The sequence below is a fragment of the Gasterosteus aculeatus genome, chromosome 9 (genome assembly GCF_964276395.1).
Source record: "Gasterosteus aculeatus chromosome 9, fGasAcu3.hap1.1, whole genome shotgun sequence".
NCBI lineage: Eukaryota > Metazoa > Chordata > Actinopteri > Perciformes > Gasterosteidae > Gasterosteus > Gasterosteus aculeatus.
This window is the reverse complement of record NC_135696.1, coordinates 467,711-487,434: the sequence shown is the minus strand read 5'-3', so window position 1 is coordinate 487,434 and position 19,724 is coordinate 467,711. Positions and strand designations below refer to the sequence as shown.

At 45.4% G+C, this 19,724-nt stretch overlaps 1 protein-coding gene across 15 annotated transcripts in view; it reads left to right on the top strand.

Moving 5' to 3' along the window:
* The window catches only part of adgrl3.1 (adhesion G protein-coupled receptor L3.1), a 98,880-nt gene that overhangs the window by 22,119 nt on the left and 57,037 nt on the right, over positions 1-19,724 (top strand). For all 15 annotated transcript variants that reach the window (XM_078080611.1, XM_078080609.1, XM_078080605.1 and 12 more), the window contains 2 exons: positions 3,632-3,798; positions 9,481-9,694. In XM_078080611.1, the coding sequence (XP_077936737.1) occupies positions 3,744-3,798; positions 9,481-9,694 (269 nt within the window). In that variant the 5' untranslated portion in view covers positions 3,632-3,743. The remainder of the gene's footprint in view (positions 1-3,631; positions 3,799-9,480; positions 9,695-19,724) is intronic.

The following is a 19,724-nucleotide window of genomic DNA, read 5'->3' as shown; positions in this document are numbered from 1 at the left end:
CATCGCTGCGGCTGGTGGCGTCCGGCCATATGTCAGCGCGCGCCTCCTGCGTCTGCGGCTCGGGAGACAGCTGGTCAGATGGCGCGCGCTCAACCGAGTTAGGGGCCAATCAATCAGAAGCCTGTTGAGTTGTTTAAGTGGGGGGACGGATGGCGTCTACGGCGATTCCTGCGCTTTGTGGATTCGTTTGGCGGAGTTATGAAATCAGATATGTGAGAAAGTGGGACGTGGGGGTTTGATGGAAAGCGTTCTCTCCTCCGTCCTTCTGTGTTGGATTGTGGATATAGTACACACACATATGCTGTGGTTTATTGTTGATATCTAGAGAGCAGTGGTCAAATAAAGGACACATCATGAGAGATGTGCAGAATAGTCACATTTGCATGAATATCCCTTACAGGTCAGCATTGTTAAACTTCCTCTCAGATGACAAGCCGTAAAATATTTGTAAGAAGGAAATATTTTCCACTTGTGCCAATAAATCAGAATGAATGAAGAATCCCCCAAAAAATACTTTCCAGGGGAATTGAAAATAAATAAACTAAACTAAAAAACAAACTGAAAGGATGAAATGCTGTTTTTTTGGTGCAATAATATTTAATAGATTTTTGAGGGGTTCTCATGCTGTCTGTCTCTGGTTCCCAGGGACTCAGAAAGGCCTCTGAGGAGATCTAACTATCCTGTCATTGTAGATGTTCAGACAATGCATCACACATGCAGCGTGACTGTGGTTATGGGAAGGTGCCCGTCATTCTAATAAGACAGTTTCTATAAATAAAATCCTGTATTTTACGATAATATCCAAGGCGGTGCCTTTCTGCCCCGCGCAGCGTGAGCTTGATGGAGATTGCTGGCTATTGTCTCAGTCTCTGCTGGGCCAAAAATGATATGGTCACACTGATCAATAGTCTCTGTTACACATGATGCGTTTCCTGTGGCCCTGGCCGTCAGCTTCGCTCCATCTGTCCCCGCCTGTTGAATTTCTTTTGCAGTCTCTCTCAGTCTGACATGCACACACACACACACACACACACACACACACACACACACACACACACACACACACACACACACTCGCTGTTTATTTAGAGCTGGGCTCCCTTGAGAACTATGCCCATTTAGGCACAAAACTGGACTGCCGTTACCTTTTGAACTGCTCCCCAGAAAAAAATAAGTTTTTTTCCACAACAACTAGAGCGATTGTGTAATGACTAAATGCAATGCCGTCCCCCGTCTGCAGACAGCAAAGAAAACAAGGAAATAGCATTTGCAGAAAGAAAGAGACTTGATTGTTGGTAGAACATTGCTGGTCAGCTCAATAAGTTCAGCGGAAAAAAAGAAAGATGAAGAGATGCTCACCAGCCTGCCAACCACTACTATAAATACTCTAAAAGAACCCCTCTCATTAATTTCTAGCGCTGATGGACCATGACATGAACAATTAGACTGGAACATCAATAGATTTCACACTTTGATGCAGATGCAGAATGCCAAAGTGGCGGTGAAACCTTGAAACAGACAGCAACATCTCGCGGATCACACTGCATCTGCTGTGTTGTCTAGTGAAATATCAATTCATACAAATTTGTCTCATTAACGCTTCATAATTGGCATTATCTGCTGCACCGTAGCTGTTAATGCTACCAAAAAGAGCTCTGCACAACCTCAGAGCAGCTCGAGGCACAATGCTGGACCATTTGTGGGCTATAAAAAGGCAAAGTGAGGACAACCTAACGGTGGATAAACTACTTGGTTGCTCCTTAAACGAACGACGAATGGAAAAATTGTTCCCCAGACATCGTCAGCTGGGCACAACGTTTGCCACATAGCAGTTTGACGATTATCGACCATATCTTCTACTTTTCATTGATTGACATGTTTGTACACTGATGAATAGTCCCTAAAGCAATGATCTATGAACTGCCAGCCCAAATCAAATTGACTAACTAACTAGAAAGTTGGGTGAGGGTTTCGATAACAACCATATGGCTCCTAATGATTCCATGCTGTCAGCATCATTTAAGATTATTATTGATTGCTGTCTAGTCTCCAGGAAGCTGCATTGACCTTAAAGTGCTGCTTTTGTTAAAGCATCCATCCACAAGGAGTAAATAAACAGGATGTCGGTGAAATGTTTTCCTTTGACGCATAAACTCTGCATCAAGTTGTTTAATGTGTAATCAGTTTGGATTTGTTATTTAAATATTATTAAATTTACTTACAATCTATGAGAATGCTCCCGTTGATTCTCTATTAACTATTAATGCATCTGTGCAATTTGTAGACATTGAGAAATGTCCTAGTTAAATAGAAATAGGAGAAGCAACAATTTGCTTTTCTTCAGTCATGATTTATTGATCGGAGCTCTTTTTGCATTATATTGGCACATTAAATGTATTCAAAAGCGATCTATTCTAACTATAATTTAAGTCAGATTCACTACAAACAGGAGTAGGACCATACTTTTTGGTAGCAACTCCTCAAAGGTTTTGGATAACAGTGACGGAAAATTGGCAACTTCAGCTTTTAAAGGAAATATTTGAAATGAGAGGGCAACTGTTTAGAGAAATAAATATGTATGCCAATAAAAATGAATAAGTAAATAAGCAATAAACAACAACAACCCATTAAAAAAAATTATTAAACATTGAATTTGACACAAGCGAACAGGAAATGCCAAAATGGTGACTAATTTCCTGTGGCACTGTATATAGGAAGTGGTTTCTACGGAAGCCGTGCAGTTACAAATGCACTGGAACAGGTAATCAGATACGACCAGCTAAATTAATAAAAGTCGCTAGAAGTAGCATACGGGTTTAATGGTTCACTGAGCGCACGGAAAGTCAGACTCACTGCCGGTTCAACAAAACAACCATAGCTGTGTGTCGTCTATCCTGTTTATATATATATATATATATATATATATATATATATATATATATATATATATATATATATATATATATATGTATATATATGTATATATATATATATATATATATATATATATATATGTATATATATATATATATATATATATGTATATATATGTATATATATATATATATATATATGTATATATAGGAATATTTGTGAATATGTAGTACTTGTATATTCATGGAGGTGTCTTACCAGCTTGCCTAACACCCTAACACCCCCCACTAACCCCGTTAACTGGATCACACACACACATCAAACACCTGCATCCACCCTTCTACATACATTCATTAGTTCTAAACCAGTTTGCTTGTTTTTGTCATCTATCCTTTTCTTACTCGGTCTTATTTTCACGTTCTTTGTGTTCCCGTACTTGTCTGCACGTATTTTGTACTCTTTAAAAAAGAAAAAAGAAGAAAAAACCCAGCTAAGGGACACATTGTGTTACACACTTTTTGTGATTGTTAACCTCAGTCCAATATATGAATTACCCTACTTCAGAAACCGTTACATATACTGAATCATATTGGCCCCATATCTAACAGGGACATAATAATTAGAGGTCTAATAATTAGAGAGTTAATGGTGTAAGTACAGAAAGCGTAGCCATGTGTAAAGTGTATATACTGTATGTCAACGGCACAGAGAAAAGTCACCCAAGTGAACAAATCCCCTCTGTGCGTCCATTGTGCAGGGTCTGCGTGGTGTCAGGAAGACTGAGCTGTGAGGAAAACAGCTCGCCCCAAGACCGTCTGGGCTCAGCAGGAAGCGCCGCCATATTTACTTCCAGGTCAACCTCAGACGTCATGTGGACCAGATGCCTGCTCTTCGTCTCAACCTTGTTTGCCCCCATCGCCATTGGTAAGAACCGGCACCACGTGCAGCACCAAATCAGATTCATGAAATTGATGTGGTTTGTCAGACGGCACTTTTTTTTGCTATCTTCATACACATGGGTTTGACAAAGTGTTTGGAACATGAATTATTTGTTATCATTGTTTTGTTATTTTCAATTCGACACAAAGAAAGATGCTAATTAGTGGCCGACCTGCGGTTTTGAGGTTTACTGATCACTGGCCGTACGTTAGCGCCGTGTGTGACACCCCGATCAGGATTCAGCACCTTGTTCATTGGGGTTTTGACTTGTTACAGTAGGGGAAAAAAGCATAGGTGTAAATAAGACAATTAACAATGTCTGAAATTGTGATGTTGAGTTGTTTTCTTTCCAAAAACAATAGAAGAGACACGTGCGTCTTTCTGATCCCCCACACTAGCAGAGAAAAACACATATTCTTTGTTCGGATTGACTTCCCTTTCCGCCCACACCTCAATTACTCTTGTTTACACGTATCTTCATGTATCATCTGATTGCACTGCGCATTCTCCAGCTATTCTAATTACCGTCTTACACACACACACACACACACACACACACACACACACACACATACACACACACACACACACATAGTGGCTGTCTGTATGTTTTCTCCTTTCCCCGTCACGGTGGGCTTTGAAGACTCCTACAGGGAGCTCTGGCCCACTTGGACTTAATCCTATTCATGGCTGCTGTCAATCACGCTGTGGTGGAGGAAAAACTGCCGCAACATTTGCGAACCCACCCACAGATGCAGACACACTCAAGCACCAGCGACATGCATGTGCACAGATGATGTACTGAAAGGCCTAAATACTGGACACCCGCGGAAACGCAGATACCCCTTAAAACTCAAGTACACGCGTACCCAGAATGTGCTCTCAGGCCGCATCGAGGGCTTTGCCTCGACGCAGGGAGATGAGTTTCAGTCAAAGGTATTTGCATCAATGTCTAAAGAATAAGTCAACACATGCAAATCGTGCCGTTCATACTTAGTGGGGATTAGTTGAAACAAAGAGGGTGTTGCTTGAGGACACAGAGCAGCTTCGTCTTTACCGCCAAACCGAATCTAGTCATCATTTCAGGGTCAGGGGGAGACAAATAAAACGGAACATTAAAGGAATTGTTTTTTACAAAAGTCACAGAAAAATCTGGTTGAACATTTCACATGGCTGCAATGTGAGGCTGTTGCCTTTTCATGGTATTCGTTGACAACAAACAAAAGAAAACAACACTTTCCTGCAGAGATGCAGATTTCAATTAACTCGGCCCGTCAGGATTTTTCAGGATCAAAATCCCTTTTCTTATGTCTATTTTTGCTGTCAGCACATCTTCAAAAAACTTTATTAAAGTTTCTTACTCAAGTGACGGTACTGTCTCAAGCGTGCAACTGCCAAAAAAACACATAAATATGCAACCGAGCCCATCGATTCAGTGCACCTTCTGTTTCCCAATCTCAGTTCCAATATTCACTCTTGCCTTCCTACCTAAAGCATCTGGGACCTGTAGTTCTTTGCAGCTGTGACTCAAAGAGCAGTAAATTGTGTATTTAATGGGAGACTACTTGGAGCTGTGCAATGATACATTTACATCCTTGATAAAGAACCCCAATGACATTTATAGGAAACACTTCTGAAGTAGTTATTGAGGCATTTTATAGTCTTTTAGTCTGGTTCCTTTTTCAATGGTCCCAGGGGAGGAAGGTCCCCGACCCGAAGTACACCTCAGTCAAATTGGCCTGACTTCAGTGTGCAAATAGTTTTCTCATTAATCCAAAAAGCCACCAGCAGGACCGTTGTGGATTACTTGTTTTTGGACCATACCAACAGTTCTGGTGAATAGCGCTAAAGCTGTAATTGACTACACAGACTGTATTTGATATCAACATGTTGCTTTAATTTTTTAGATTTTTTTATGGGATGGATGACAGCAAGAAAAAAATACATTAAAAAAAGTCATGCTTTCAAATATCTTCAAATATGTTATTTCAAAATTTCTTTTGTTCTAACTCCACATGACTGAACACCAGAGTTGTACCGAACTGCTCTGGCAGCCAGAGAGCGAGAGTTCCTTTTAAAATCTCCCCCCTTTCGTCTTCTCGTCCTTGTCCATCCATCCATCCAACCATCCATTCCTCCATCCATCCATCCATCCATTCCTCCATCCATCCATCCATTCCTCCATCCAACCATCCATTCCTCCATCCATCCATCCATCCATCCATCCATTCCTCCATCCATCCATCCATCCATTCCTCCATCCAACCATCCATTCCTCCATCCATCCATCCATCCACCTCCTTCGCCACTCGAAATGAAAAAAGAAATCAATTTCTTCACTTTCACTTTTAATGTCACCCCCTCCCACCGGGGCAACGAGTGTCCGAATGAGATGCCAAGTTTCTGTTGGCCGCGCCTACGCTTCTAATGACAGACACGTTAACGCGCGCGGAGACAGAGGGGTAAACATTTTGCGGGTTTAGGCGCCAATATCGGAAGGTGCTGCGCGACCGCACCTGCTCGTTTGTGTCAGAAAGCAAATAAACGACAGCCGACGGTGCATTTTTTATAGGTGGTATAAAGCTGCGATAAACAGAATCAAGCGGTGACAGTCGACACAGTGCAGAGCATTTACTGCGGCTTATGAAGGCAAGAGTGGCTTTTAATGGGAATACAGCCCTCATTTGATGTGTGTGCCATAAGGCGCTCTCTATGTCCTGTAAGGAAACACTGTACGACATCTGATCCAAAGCCAGTCTAGACAGCCGCTGAACAATACTGCGTATTGATCCACTTGCGCTTCGTTTAACCCTCTCTTTCACATTGGTGCTCACGGAGGCGGACGTGACGTGGACACTGAGAAACTAATAAACTAACACTCGTATGAATGGAGTTATGACCCACCGTCCTAAGCGCTCCCACTCGCTCTCTCACACACACAAACTCCCTCAAATCTGCAGCCACCACTGAGACAAACACCCTGAGTGTGTGCTTAGAGTCTAATCACAGCCTGGAGTGATGTACGAGTGCTTGTCTGTGATACGCGTGTGTCCATTAGAAAGGACGTTTTCAGTAAATGTCACTTTTATATATCGGTCTTATCTCTAAGCAAGCGCCTGTCATTACCAATGTAGACCCCTCAGGTACCAGCGGCTAGCAGGCTGCTGCCTCCATATCATCACTCACAGCACTTGTGTGTGTGTGTGTGTGTGTGTTTTGGTGAAGTGCAGTATCAAAATAGAAGCTGGCCAGAGTGTCATTGAGCTCATTCCGATTCTTTGCCGCATCCTTGTAACCATGACGCTCCTCCAGCCAATGAGAGAGCCAAGGGGGAGGGAGGACAGCGTTGCTATGGTTATCCCGACAGGGAGAGCAAAGGGAGGTGATGGCGTGCATAGCTTCTCCGGGATGTTTGGAGGCCTTATGCGGTCTTCCGCACACGTGTGTGCGTGTATCGCTGTGTGTGTCTTGCACTTGTGCGTTGCGCCTGTCCTTTTAGGAAATCATTTGTAAAGGCTTTGACAGGATGAATTCTTCAATAAAAAGCAAAGTGACAGAACAACTAGCAGTCACACAGGCACACAGTCAAACTGCAGACTTAATATATTCTATTTGTTTATTCGACGGGGACAACGCATATCATGCATATTGCACTGGATATAGTTTAAATTGTCAGTCGTGGTCCTTGGGTAGAGGGAGCCTGAGACAATATGAGGTGAATGTGAAATGAAACAATAAAAATGACACTAGGGGATGAAAAGGCGAACAACACAAGTGAGCACCTCGGCCGATAACCGATCTATCTATCAAGGGATAACGGGCGGTGCTCCAAGGACTCGCCGCTCTCAGGAACAGAGAATAACAACATCCAGGCTTCACCACAACAACCCAAACCCCCGGGAGCATCCAGCCCGAGACCATCAACAGCACCGGCCCATAATAACAAGACTATATGGAGAGACTTTGTCAATAAACACATTAATAAAAGGAGGATATACAAATATATGGTCGGTGCGAGTTCCATATATATATATATATATGGCCAATATATACACATATATTTAATGTCTTTCTTTTTTGGTTTATTGCGTATGACCACAAGCCATATCAGGCTGTGACTCCAGAGACCAAAGTTGGAAAGTAGAAATAAATAAATGAGAGATATCCCAGAAGAACTAATAAAACCCTATGAGGAGTGGTCCTCCACAGAGACTGATATAATATAATTGGTTTGAAAGATCAACTGCAGGACCCAAAACAATAGATGATGCCAACATCCATGTATTCATTATTTTATTAAATAATTCAAACTACAAAGTTGTTAGAAATGTCGCTGCAACGACCACAGCTGCATTGGCCCGGAACTGGCCAACTCGCTCTCTCGTTACCGACGCGCCGCGAAGCTGCAAGTGGTCGTAGAAGATTATTTCATACCACCTTGCCAGAAACAAAACCTCCCCAAGCCGTCTGCCCCCAAACCAGCGGGCGCGATGCACTCATCAGCGTGGGCTCGGGTACCTCTGTTAGCCAAACACAGCGTCCTGAAAGGTAAGCGAAGTGGGAGGAGCCAGCAGGCAGTGACAAAGACAAAGTGCTTTGAGCATATGAGAGTCCCCGGCCGTCAGCATAGCTGTCCCAAATACTCTGCGACAGAATGTTAGATTAGCCGTGCGCAGACAGAACGGAGCAATCACTCAAGGATGTGATCACATGACCTTTCCGGCGGGGATAAAGGTACCACGCGTTCGTCTTCTTAAGCAAATACTCCAGATACAAAATTCCCTGGATTCGGGGTGTCAGGGTCTAGGTATTGTGTGCCGTGGGGCAAAATGTGTGTCAGCTGCTCCTTCACTGGCATGACAAGTTAAAAAAGCACTGAAAGAGTGACAGCGGCACCTGCTGCAGGTGGAGGCATCCCAGAAGCACTTATTATTTGTCTAGAGCTGCGCTTTGTGATTGCATTGCTTATTGTCTCGGGACTTTTAAGAGCACATGCCCGTTCACATCCCACGTCTCTGTGCACCACAGGTGAGAACCGTGGTGCAGAAGCTGCTGCCGCCTCGCTTTGTGAACATTGCCAGACATTCAGGTTATATCATATCTAGACGAGTCAATGGAAGCTTGATTGCCGTTTGGCCTTGCAGATGTTTCGTCATCCGAGAGCCTTCATGATCAAACAAGCAACGGAAGGAAATAAAGAAATAAGGGATCCAATCTCATTGGAGTAAAGGACACGTTAACTCTCCCTGCTTCAGTACAGTATAAGAGAGGACGTTTGCATCATTTGGAACGCCTAATAATAACGAGGCATCGGCATCTTTGGAATAATCTCTGCAGCACTAAATGCATGCTGGCAATTTGCTCTCTGCCCGGAGTGACGTCTTAAACCGCTAACTGCAAAACAGTAATTACCAAGTCGGCTCACTGGTGACAGTGGACGTGCCCTCATGAATATTTGTTCGTGGTATTGCTTTCATATAGTGTGGATAATTAGTATATATGACAAGGGTACAAATGCAGTCTTAGTGGAACACAATCTGTGCTTGTACAATTTAGTCCTCCAGTGCACATGTTTCCAAAGACAAACTGTGCAAATGGGGGTGCATCTCCCGTGGGCGGCGAGACGTCAAACGATTCCCCTGTGTGTGTGTGTGTGTGTGTGTGCAGGCTTCGGCCGCGCCCCGATCCCCATGGCGGTGGTGCGGAGGGAGCTGTCCTGCGAGTCCTACCCCATCGAGCTGCGCTGCCCGGGCACGGACGTCATCATGATCGAGAGCGCCAACTACGGCCGCACCGACGACAAGATCTGCGACTCCGACCCCGCCCAGATGGAGAACACCCGCTGCTACCTGCCCGACGCGTACAAAATCATGTCGCTCAGGTCAGTGCTATAACGTGTGTGTGTGTGTGTGTGTGAGAAAGCAAAGGGACTCGATGTGTGACGAAGTTGACGGCAAACAACAGGCGAGAAAGGACACCAACCAATTCATCTTCATCTCGTAAAGATAAAATACAATTGTCCAGGTACTAAAGAATCACAAACACAGACTCTGGATATGACAACCAAATGTCCTTAATCCAAGTCATTGACTTGGTTTGAGTCAGAGGGGAGGGGGAATGGGTGCGTTGGGAAGGGGGGGTGTAAGTCTGTGGGTAGGCAGGGAAGTCCAGTTCTGTTCCTTGGGTGTGTGTGGGTGTGTTTTGGGGTAAAAACAGGAGAAGCCTGGATGCTTCTCAGTGGAGACTTAGCTTGATGATCCAATGGAGGAAGGGAGATCCACCGTGGCATCAGGCGTCAGGCCGAGGCCGAACAGGTTCCCCCTGGAACCGTCCGCTCCCCGGGTCGCTCTCCTCAACGCCTCGTTGGCCACCGAGTTGATAAACTCAGCTGGTTATTTTTCATTGTGGCTCCAGTTGAGATTTACTTCAACTAATTCACGGCAACGCTTAAGGTGTCCAGAAACAAAACATTAACTTCTACGCCTTCTTTCCCTCCTCTCATCCCTGCTGCCTCTGTTAGGTGATCACCCCCTAACAGCTGCGCCCAATCTGAAGCCTTCTTTTCTTTCTGTCAGGTGGGGAAAAAGCTAATCTGCAGACTTTGTTCTGCTGCAGCGTAACCCCCCAAGCCCCCCGCCCCCTCTGTCCCTGGTCACACGGTGCAACCTGCACACAGCTGTAGAAACCTTATCGCACAATGACTCACGTCACAGCTGGCCGGTGTGATAGCGTGCTCTCCTCACTGGGACATTAGGAGCCAGCGAAGGCAGGAAGACGGCTCTGCAGAATGAGCGCCATGTCGCTGAACGGGGGGCTACAATACGTGACACCTTTTGGGTGTCCGTCAATAGTATGACAATCCCTGAGCGGGGCACCGGGTCGCTGTGAGATGCTAACAAAGTAATTGTTGAGATTGACGCAACATTGTGTGGTTGAACATTTGTGCTTTCATAAAAAAAATGTACAAAATTTGATTTATTGTTAAATAATCATCAGCATTTTGGATATTTACATCTATATTTTTTCATACAGCAAAGCAAATTAAAATAAATGCATTCCACCAAGAGGTTACAGACCCAGACAAGAAGAGTCCTGAAAGTAATTTATTCCAGAAACCTATAATGTGCTCTAAGTAAGAGCCAATAAAGTGCTACCTAGTCCGGGTACAGAGGTGTGTTTTCAGTTTGCGTTGGATTGGCTAGAATAGGGTACAATGACTAAGTGGGTGAATTGAATTATACAGCTAGTAGAACAGTTCGGTAAGTTCAGAAAATGACTTTACAATGATGCGACCTTTAAAACCAGTAAAGCACAACACTTATTACAGTGATTAACGATATTCCTAAACTGGACTATGAGATGTATATGTGTCAATTTGTATTTATATATCTATAAACCATATGAATAGTGTTCATTTATTTAAAAAAATGCTGTAACAATGCTGTCTGATTGTGCCAAACGTAGATCAGATCTCCCTGCGCTCCGTTTGCTATTCTTCTTAATTACAGATTGTGCCTTTATCAAAAGGAGGCCGATCAATGTTTTAATTACGGCTTGATTGATTTGAAGGTTTATCTGGATAAACATTCAGCAAACACGTAATGCCTTTACACACCAGGGGCAATGTGATCAAATAACACAATAAATCACAAACTATTCGGGAGTTTGTGGTGACAGTGGCAGCACTTTTTCAACGCAATGTTTCAATAGGTTCAAGCAAGCAAAGGAAATGATGGGATCCTATTGGGCCAGAGCTGAATGGAGGAACTGCCCCATGTATTTCTGAGGTTGAAGCTAAAAGTTACTGCTAGCCACTTGCTGCTATTTACATAAATTTCCTTTTGGCGAAATGTCTGCGTATGTCTGGGGCTTTTATTGTGAAAGGCAAAATGGGGAGGAGTTTATCTGGTCCATACGGCCTTTTGTTCAGGTTGAACATATTTATTATACACTGTAGTGGAATATGTCCGTTCCACACAACGTGATGCCTTGCAGGCTTTTTTTTGGACTTTTGAAAGCTGAAAAATATGAAAATATACCTGATAAAAAACTTTGCTATAATAATGAGAAAGCAGCAATTAAAACTGTGAAACTCAAATCATTCGCTGCGCTGGTCTTTTACACCGTGGTTGGTCCCCACCCTTAACAATACCCACAACGTATGCGGCGCAGGTATGATGACGAGTGCCAAAAGAAAAATAATAGCGGGACAAATATAGAGACGAGGGGAAAGCAATGCTCTGCGTAATGAGAAAGTCCGGATATAAATAATTCATCGACGTCACCATTAGTATCTCTATTTTTCACGCGTCATCCCACATTGAGTGCTCTCCTCCTGCTGTCGCATTATTTCCCCTCTCATCTCTTTCTTCCTCTCTTTATATTTATGTCCTTTCTCTCTCTCCACCCAACCACCTGTCTCTGTCGCCTGTATGCGCTCCGATAGCGATTGCTCTGGTCTGGCTCGGCCTGGCTCGGCCTGGCTCTCTGCTCGCTCCGCCAGCTGCAGCTTGTGTGGCCACCACTCTCCTGCGGCCTTTGCCATCCATAATTTATACACACACACACATACTCACAGCCTGCGCTACCCACAGCACACACTGCCCAGGGGCTACACCAGACTTTAAGCTCCAATTAGCAGAGCCAGAGGCCAGACTTAATCTTAAGGGATCCTCCGTCGAGGTGACTCAGACCGGTAGCAGCGGTTTATCACATATATTTTCCCTGTGTGTGTGTGTGTTTTGCAAGATGCTGCAAGTGAGCCAATGTGTGTGTGTGTGTGTGTGTGTGTGTGTGTGTGCCTACAGTGCTGCAGTGCACCGGCGCTGCATGCACGCACACGCTGAAATCTTTAGAGGGTGTTCTTGTTAATGTGCACCGGAGGCCGGGTGGAGGGTTTGTGCGATGGTGCGTGCGTGCATTTTTCCCGTCCTTCCTCTTCGTCAGTGTGCTTCGGCCCGGCCTGCTTTCCATTCTCTGGTTCCCTTCTGGATGGTCTGTGCTTCTTTTCAGCTCCTGGCTCAACTGGCTGATAAAATCAGAGCATGTTTCGCCTGCCCAGTGTTTCCTTGGTATCACATTCTCCCTTTGTTTTCCTCTCCACCGCTCTCCAAGGCCACGGAGTATGTGTGTGTGTGTGTGTGTGTGTGTGTGTGTGTGTGTGTGTGTGTGTGTGTGTGTGTGTGTGTGTGTGTGTGTGTGTGTGTGTGTGTGTGTGCGCACGCCCAATACCACATAATTGGTCTTGATATCAAAGCCTCATATCTCCAGAGGGTCTCACAAGGCTTCCCAGGCAACCTACAGAGGACCCGATAGCGCTGCATTTCCCAGATTACCCCCCCATTGGGACACACTGGGTTGAAGGGGAAACGAAGCTGCGGCCATGAAAGTTCCGCTTAATCTGTTTTAGCGATATGCCGGCCCCAGTTGCCTCTGTTTTTATCGTGTTCTGAGCTGAGATTCAAAATGGCTACTGTGCATTCTTGGTCTTAAGGCTGCTCTTCTATGTTTCATCCTCTTTCTTTTTGAAGCAGCTGTATTCAACATTAATTGAGCAGCATATTTAAAGACCAATCTTTAGCAATGAGGAAGATACAGTAGAGTGATGTCTACCTGCCCAGAGAATGATTCCGTGAGGGGATGTAAAAGAAAGTCAGATTGTATAGAAGTCTGCAATCCGACTGGGGTCGCTGTGATTGACAGGTCCCCACACGGCATCTCTACGTCCGAACATGATGACTTCCGTTTCACTGGTTGTAAAAGTACCTCCACTTTTTTACTATATGCTTGACGTTGAGAAGGAATTGAAATGGAAACCCTCCCGATCTCGGCTCAGGCGTCTTGGATAAGCAGATCGTACATGTGCTTTCAATCGCTCTTGTTTTACCAGGCCCAGTCGCTGCAGGCGAGGGTGGGGCTGGACCGAGCGCACACTAAAGGGTCACTTGGGGTACGATCCATTGTATACGATGAAGGGGGGCGGAGGGGGGGGGAGTGGATGGCTTATACTTCTACGCGATGCTCCTCGATGAGCTCGTTGCTTCGACTCGAGCACTTCGCTGGCCTTTCCGCGCATCCTCCCTCCATCTCACGTGTGCATTGGAGAACTTTGACAGACGCTCTCAGCAATGAGCCAGTGCACACGACCCTCCCCCCCCCCCCTTCCTCCCCCGACACCTCTCCCACCTTGTCCCCTCGATTGCCTTCTTTTTCTCTGCGGCTCCAGCTTCCCCTCCTCCTTCCCCCTGTGAAGACGTCCTTCAACACAAAAGGGAAGCCACATAGACAATAAAAGACAAGGGTGGAGAGTTGCCCCCCCCCTCCCCATGTCTTGCTTTTGGAAATGTTAAATTACATCTGTCATTCTCTTCATATATCTTTTATTTTGCCCCCCCCCTCCATTCCCATTCCTCAGTGCTTCGCATGCTCTCTGTCACTTTCACTTTCCCCACCATCTGGTTTTTATTTCATCAGCCCCTTTCCTTCCTCCCACCCTCCAGTCACTACTCCCCCCAAGCTCAGGGGGAAAGGTGACCCCCCCTCCAAGCTCAGGGGGAAAGGTGACCCCCCCCAAGCTCAGGGCTGCAGCATGTTGCCTGCATGTTACAGCATGTTTTCTATACGATAGCATCGTCCTGACCAGATGCACAGCTGGTTGCTGGATTATATCCCCCAAGCCTGAAGCCCCCCGCCCCCTCACCACCCCCCCCCCACCCCCTCACCACCCCCCCCCCCAGGCCAACATAGGTGCCTGATCGCTGCAAACACACAGCTATGCGGCTTCACCAGCGGACTCAGGGAGAAATTGAGAGAGTTGCTCATCAGCTCCTGAGCGCTCAGCTTCATCTCAGCGCGTCTCGTTGCAACCAAGTCTCAGTGTTCAGACAGCGACATGTGTGTGGACTGTGTGCGTGTGCACAGGCGCAGGCATTCACAGTGGAGGAATTTTGTGCCAGCGCGCACCAGCACTTTTGAACCTTTGAACCGTTTCACGCGGGAGACTGCAAAGAAAACCTCTGAAGCTCTTTTCCTTTTGACTCTCTGAATTATAGAAAAATCCACTCGAATCATAGACTGCGATCTCGCGCTGGCCGAGCACTGCAACCATTGAACTATGTCTGGCGCTTTTATTATCTTCCCTTTTCTCTCCTACCTTAGCGCATACCTGCACTTCATGCGTCCTCCCCGTTTGATTCTAATCCACCTCTGTAAACACAGATGGAGAAATGCTCACTCCAAACCTCACATGAATCTCCTGCATCATTATTCCAGCCTGCAAGAACAAAAACAATATTATCTGCTAAATTGGAGGATTGAACCGAAGAAGCGGCTACTGTGTGTGTGTGTGTGTGATGTCTTGCAGAGGTGGACTCACCAGGATATTTACAATTATGTGTCATTATTATCTCTCCCGACTTGTTTTCTGTCTCAGCATGCTCACTCTTCGTCTCCATTAACTACCCGGCTTCCCTGCTGAATGAGGTCATATCTGAAAATGTCCTACTTAATGTGCGTGTGTGTGTGCGCTCGTGTATGTGTGCCATCCTCATCCAGTCACCACGGTTACAGGAGATGCCCTGCGGGCCTCTGGGGGCCCAACTGTCACCCTTGCTCAGTGCGGTAATTAGGGCCTCACACACACACATATAGATGCTTGTACCTAGAGAGACCTTAGAAATGAAGACACACTTTGGATGGACACAGTCGGTCCTCCTGGAAACCAACGCAAGATACCACTGTCCCCCACACGCAGCCGCACTATCCCCCCACCCAGACACGCCGGCTGGCCCCCACCCTGACGGACAGCTGTGCCCGAGACTCTGTGCTTCCACATGTGAAAGCCAGCGCCGTCTGACCCTTTTCGTCCTGTCACCCAGCGCTGCTAACCTTAGTTATCGTGCTCGGCCGAGCAGCTAAGCCTGAGAACGGGTGGAGGTAACGGTCTCCTTCCTCCCTCTCAGACACACAAAGCCTGAAGAGGAGCAGGCGAACCAGCGTCTCAGACAAGTAGTGAATGACTTGATGCTTTGGCATGACGCACAGGACTAAACCAGGACACGTGTAACAGCCTCGACCCCCCCCCCCCCCACCCCCCCCCCCCACACACACACACACTTTTCCAACGTGCGCATCATGAGGTGAGTCTGACTGAATCCCACGAGACAGTTTCTCAGCGCCGCCGTCGAGCGCCTCTCTGCTCTTCGCCCGACCGAGAGCGACAGCCCGACTGTGTGACACGGTACTCGTCTTTTAGCATTCGGGGGAGGGGGGTTTGGTGCCAGCAGGTGGTCTTTGGTCAAACTGCGGAGAAAGGACGGAACCAGCGGGTGGAAGGGGGGGAGAAACGCACGGAAGGAGGAAAGTTGGTGCAGTCAATGTTGCTAGGTGGAATCGGGAGGCTCCCCAAGTGTGTCCTGGAATCGGACGACGTGGAGGTTGCTATGGTTACCGGTGGAAGAGGAGAGGAGAAAGGGAGGGGGGGGGGGGTTGCAGAGCTCGGAAATCTGTAAACTGCCGTGAGCCCGCTTTCAAGAAAGAGGCCATGATGTGTTTGTGCATTAAAACACATTAAATGTTATTACCCATCCGTGTAGTTTCTCTTGTAAAACAGTGCAGTAACCTAAAAGACAATGTCCTGCAGATAGAATATATAAATGTGCTTCACGATCACCAACAAAATAGGTCAGTTTTAAAGGCTAAATTAAGAGGGCTTCAAATATGATGCCTGAAAAGGAGAGAGAATGACAAAAGTACCTCTTTGTGCAGCCGGTCGCCAGCATGCTTCTCTGGCTATTCCGACCCACAATCCTCTGCGCTGCAGATATACAAACAGGAGGGTCAACGCATACCCATAATTCCATGTTACTTTGTGTGCCAAAAAAGTAGTGCAATATGACAAAAGTACCAGGATGTTGTTACGTGCTTCCTTCTGCAGCGTTTATGATACAGTGAATAGGCAGATATACAAGAGTCCAAAATCAAGTGTGGCAAAGCAGTGGGTCCAGACTGAATACTGACCGCACGGAGCACTGCGCTCTTGTCAACGACGCCTGCGGCAGGCAGAGGAAAGAGAGAAGAAGTGTGCAGTTCGTATTCGGTTCCTTTCCAGCAGGTATGAAGACAGGTTGAGGACGGGGTTGCAGGTTGCCGATGCACAGACTCACACACACAATGCACACAGCATTCATGGTAGACAGTGTACTGTGCGTTGCTCAGTCAGAATGAAAAACAGGAGTGAATGACATCCTCCAGCCAGAATATTAATAATGCAACACATTTCAAAGATATTTTTTTTCTGTGGGGAGCACGACTTTATTTTACCTGTGGCTCGTCTGACAGGCTGCTGGCGAGCTGACATGCAGGGAGTGTGTTGCTGTTTGTTTGTGTGAGTGCGTGTGGGAGAAAGAGAAGCATCTGTCCTCTTCTTCATAAGCATTGTGTGTTGTGGTGCTGGCGACGTATATATTCGTCTGTATAGAAAAACACGCACACACACACACGCCTGTCTCTTCATTCCTGTTCTTTTACTGCCATCCATCACAAACCCCTGCATCACTCCTCAATTACTCACTACATCCCTGTTCCTCTGCATCCCTCCATCAGTTCCATCATTCCATTTGTCCATCGTCGGATAGCACTACTACTATGTGTGTGTGTGTGTGTGATAACCACATCAGGGAGCTAATAAAAGCAGAAATGAGAGCAGCAGTAGAGGAATCTTATGTGTGGTGTGTGCGTGAGAGAGTGTACGGCCGGGCTAACAGCTTTTTATCCTGCAGCCAGATACAGTAACTCTGCTCTTTCTGCTGTCAAATGGGTTTCCTGAACTCCCCGAGGACACAAAGAGCCCTGCGAAATTATCCCGACCCGCTTCCTGTTGTTCTTCACCAAATGTGTATTTATATTTTTACCAACTGCTTTATTTCAGTCTGGAGATTTTATTAGAATTATATTGTTTATAATGTATTGTTTAGTTTCAATTCAATTCAACTTATTTTGAAGAGCCCAAAATTGGGTTTACAGCATGCTGGATTTTTCGCCTCATAATGATGCTGTATTAATTTCCTCTTTATGGACTGTTGTAACAGTGCAATTTATAAGGGTTTATAACAAATTGTATTTAGTGTGTGGAACTAAATGCTGCCTAATGCTGTATTTTATTGCCTCAAATCAAACTGCAGCTACATTCATCGACCGTAAACAGTGGAGAAAATATTGGAAGCATTTCATTTGTTAAGGAATAATCTCTCGAGGCCTCCAGATTTTAGAAAGGAGAAAAAATTCAATGTATTCTTGGTGAAAAGAAAATGTTATCACACACGTGAGTAACGCTTCACATAGAATTGCTTATCTTATGCTTGCTATATATTTTTCTGGTTTGTTACCCCACAGTGTCCCGCATGTCCCGACTGTCAAACAACTCTAGAGGCTGAAGACATTTCTCAATGAGCTCAGCCATCGATGTTTCACACAGCACACAACAGACCAAACCCGATTTGTTGTTCAGATCAGATTTGTTTGTCGGCTTGTTCACATTATTTCATGAGTGCGATGTTATGTGTGGAGGAGTAACGATATTACTACTCACTGTCCCTCACACCACTGAAACTTCAGTTTTTGAATTGACCAAGTGCCTCTCTCTCTCCCACAATTGTAAAGTAAAAAAAAAATCATGAGGTGTATCAACATACGAGTGTTGCCAAGTGGCCAAATTGGGACTCAAGTTTGATTCAATGTGACTTCACACTGTTTTTCGAAAAATAACAACAGATCCGAGTCAAATATGTAAAATAAACATAAAAATGTTACAGTGAAAAAACACTGTGAAAGCGTGAAATGAATTAGAAGAAAACACGCAAAACGCGTCAGTAGCGACCTGCCATTTGCAAAGAAGCCCCGCCCTAAAACATCCCCTGCTGTGAGCTCTGTTTTCTACTTTCTATCTACAATCTGCTCCGAGATACTTGCAGTACGCACTCCGTCCCCACCCGCAGACAGCAATCCACCCGTTTTACACAAGTGAAATGCTTTTCTAAATTAAATATAACGCATATTTCTATGGGGCGCCGTTTGTTAGATGTTGCATGTTCTAAAATCCTGCGCAGTTTTGCTACATTTAGCATCATATGAACAAAAAAGCACGACAATATTCATCTGTCACTTTTTCAAACATTTAGAGAGAAATTCATGTAAATTCATGCAATAACTTTTGCAAGGATAATGTTTGGCAGTAACTCAAAGTTGTTAGATGTAAATTTTAAATGTAAATGTTTAATCTAAATGTTAAATGTAAATCTAAATGTTAAATCTAAATGTGAACTGTACATCTAAATGTTATATCTAAATGTAAAACATGCGACATTTTACAAACGGTGCCCCATATACTTCCCGCTAGAAATGCCATCTAAATGCATACAAATGCTGATGCTTTCTTAAAATATTGTGTTTTTCACAGATAATAGACCGACAGTCCGCCATTTTCTTTTTTTGGCGGAGGGAAAGTTGATATTCACGTGACCTAGTTGCAAACGAAGCGTTCTCCCTAAAAGCGTCAGAGAGAATACCACGTTCCACAACGTAGCTGTTACACGTTTTGCAGGGGGACGGAGCGAGTTCTCGCATGCGGTGAGCGCGCTCACAGGGCTCCGACTCCATTCCAACTTCGTTCGGATGCTGCATCTCTGACTCTCAGACACCTCTTTCAGCTCACGAGGATTAACTCTCGGTAATTATATAGTTTCCAGACACATCCTCCGGATGCTAGCGCACGTGCACGCGCACACGAGCGCACTCCGTCAGCCTCATCAAAACATCAGCCGGCGGTGTTCATACGCGGAGACGGAGAACGAGACGGGGTGATATGATAAGACATCAGAGACGAGCGGCGGCCCCCCATCCACCTCCCCGCCCGC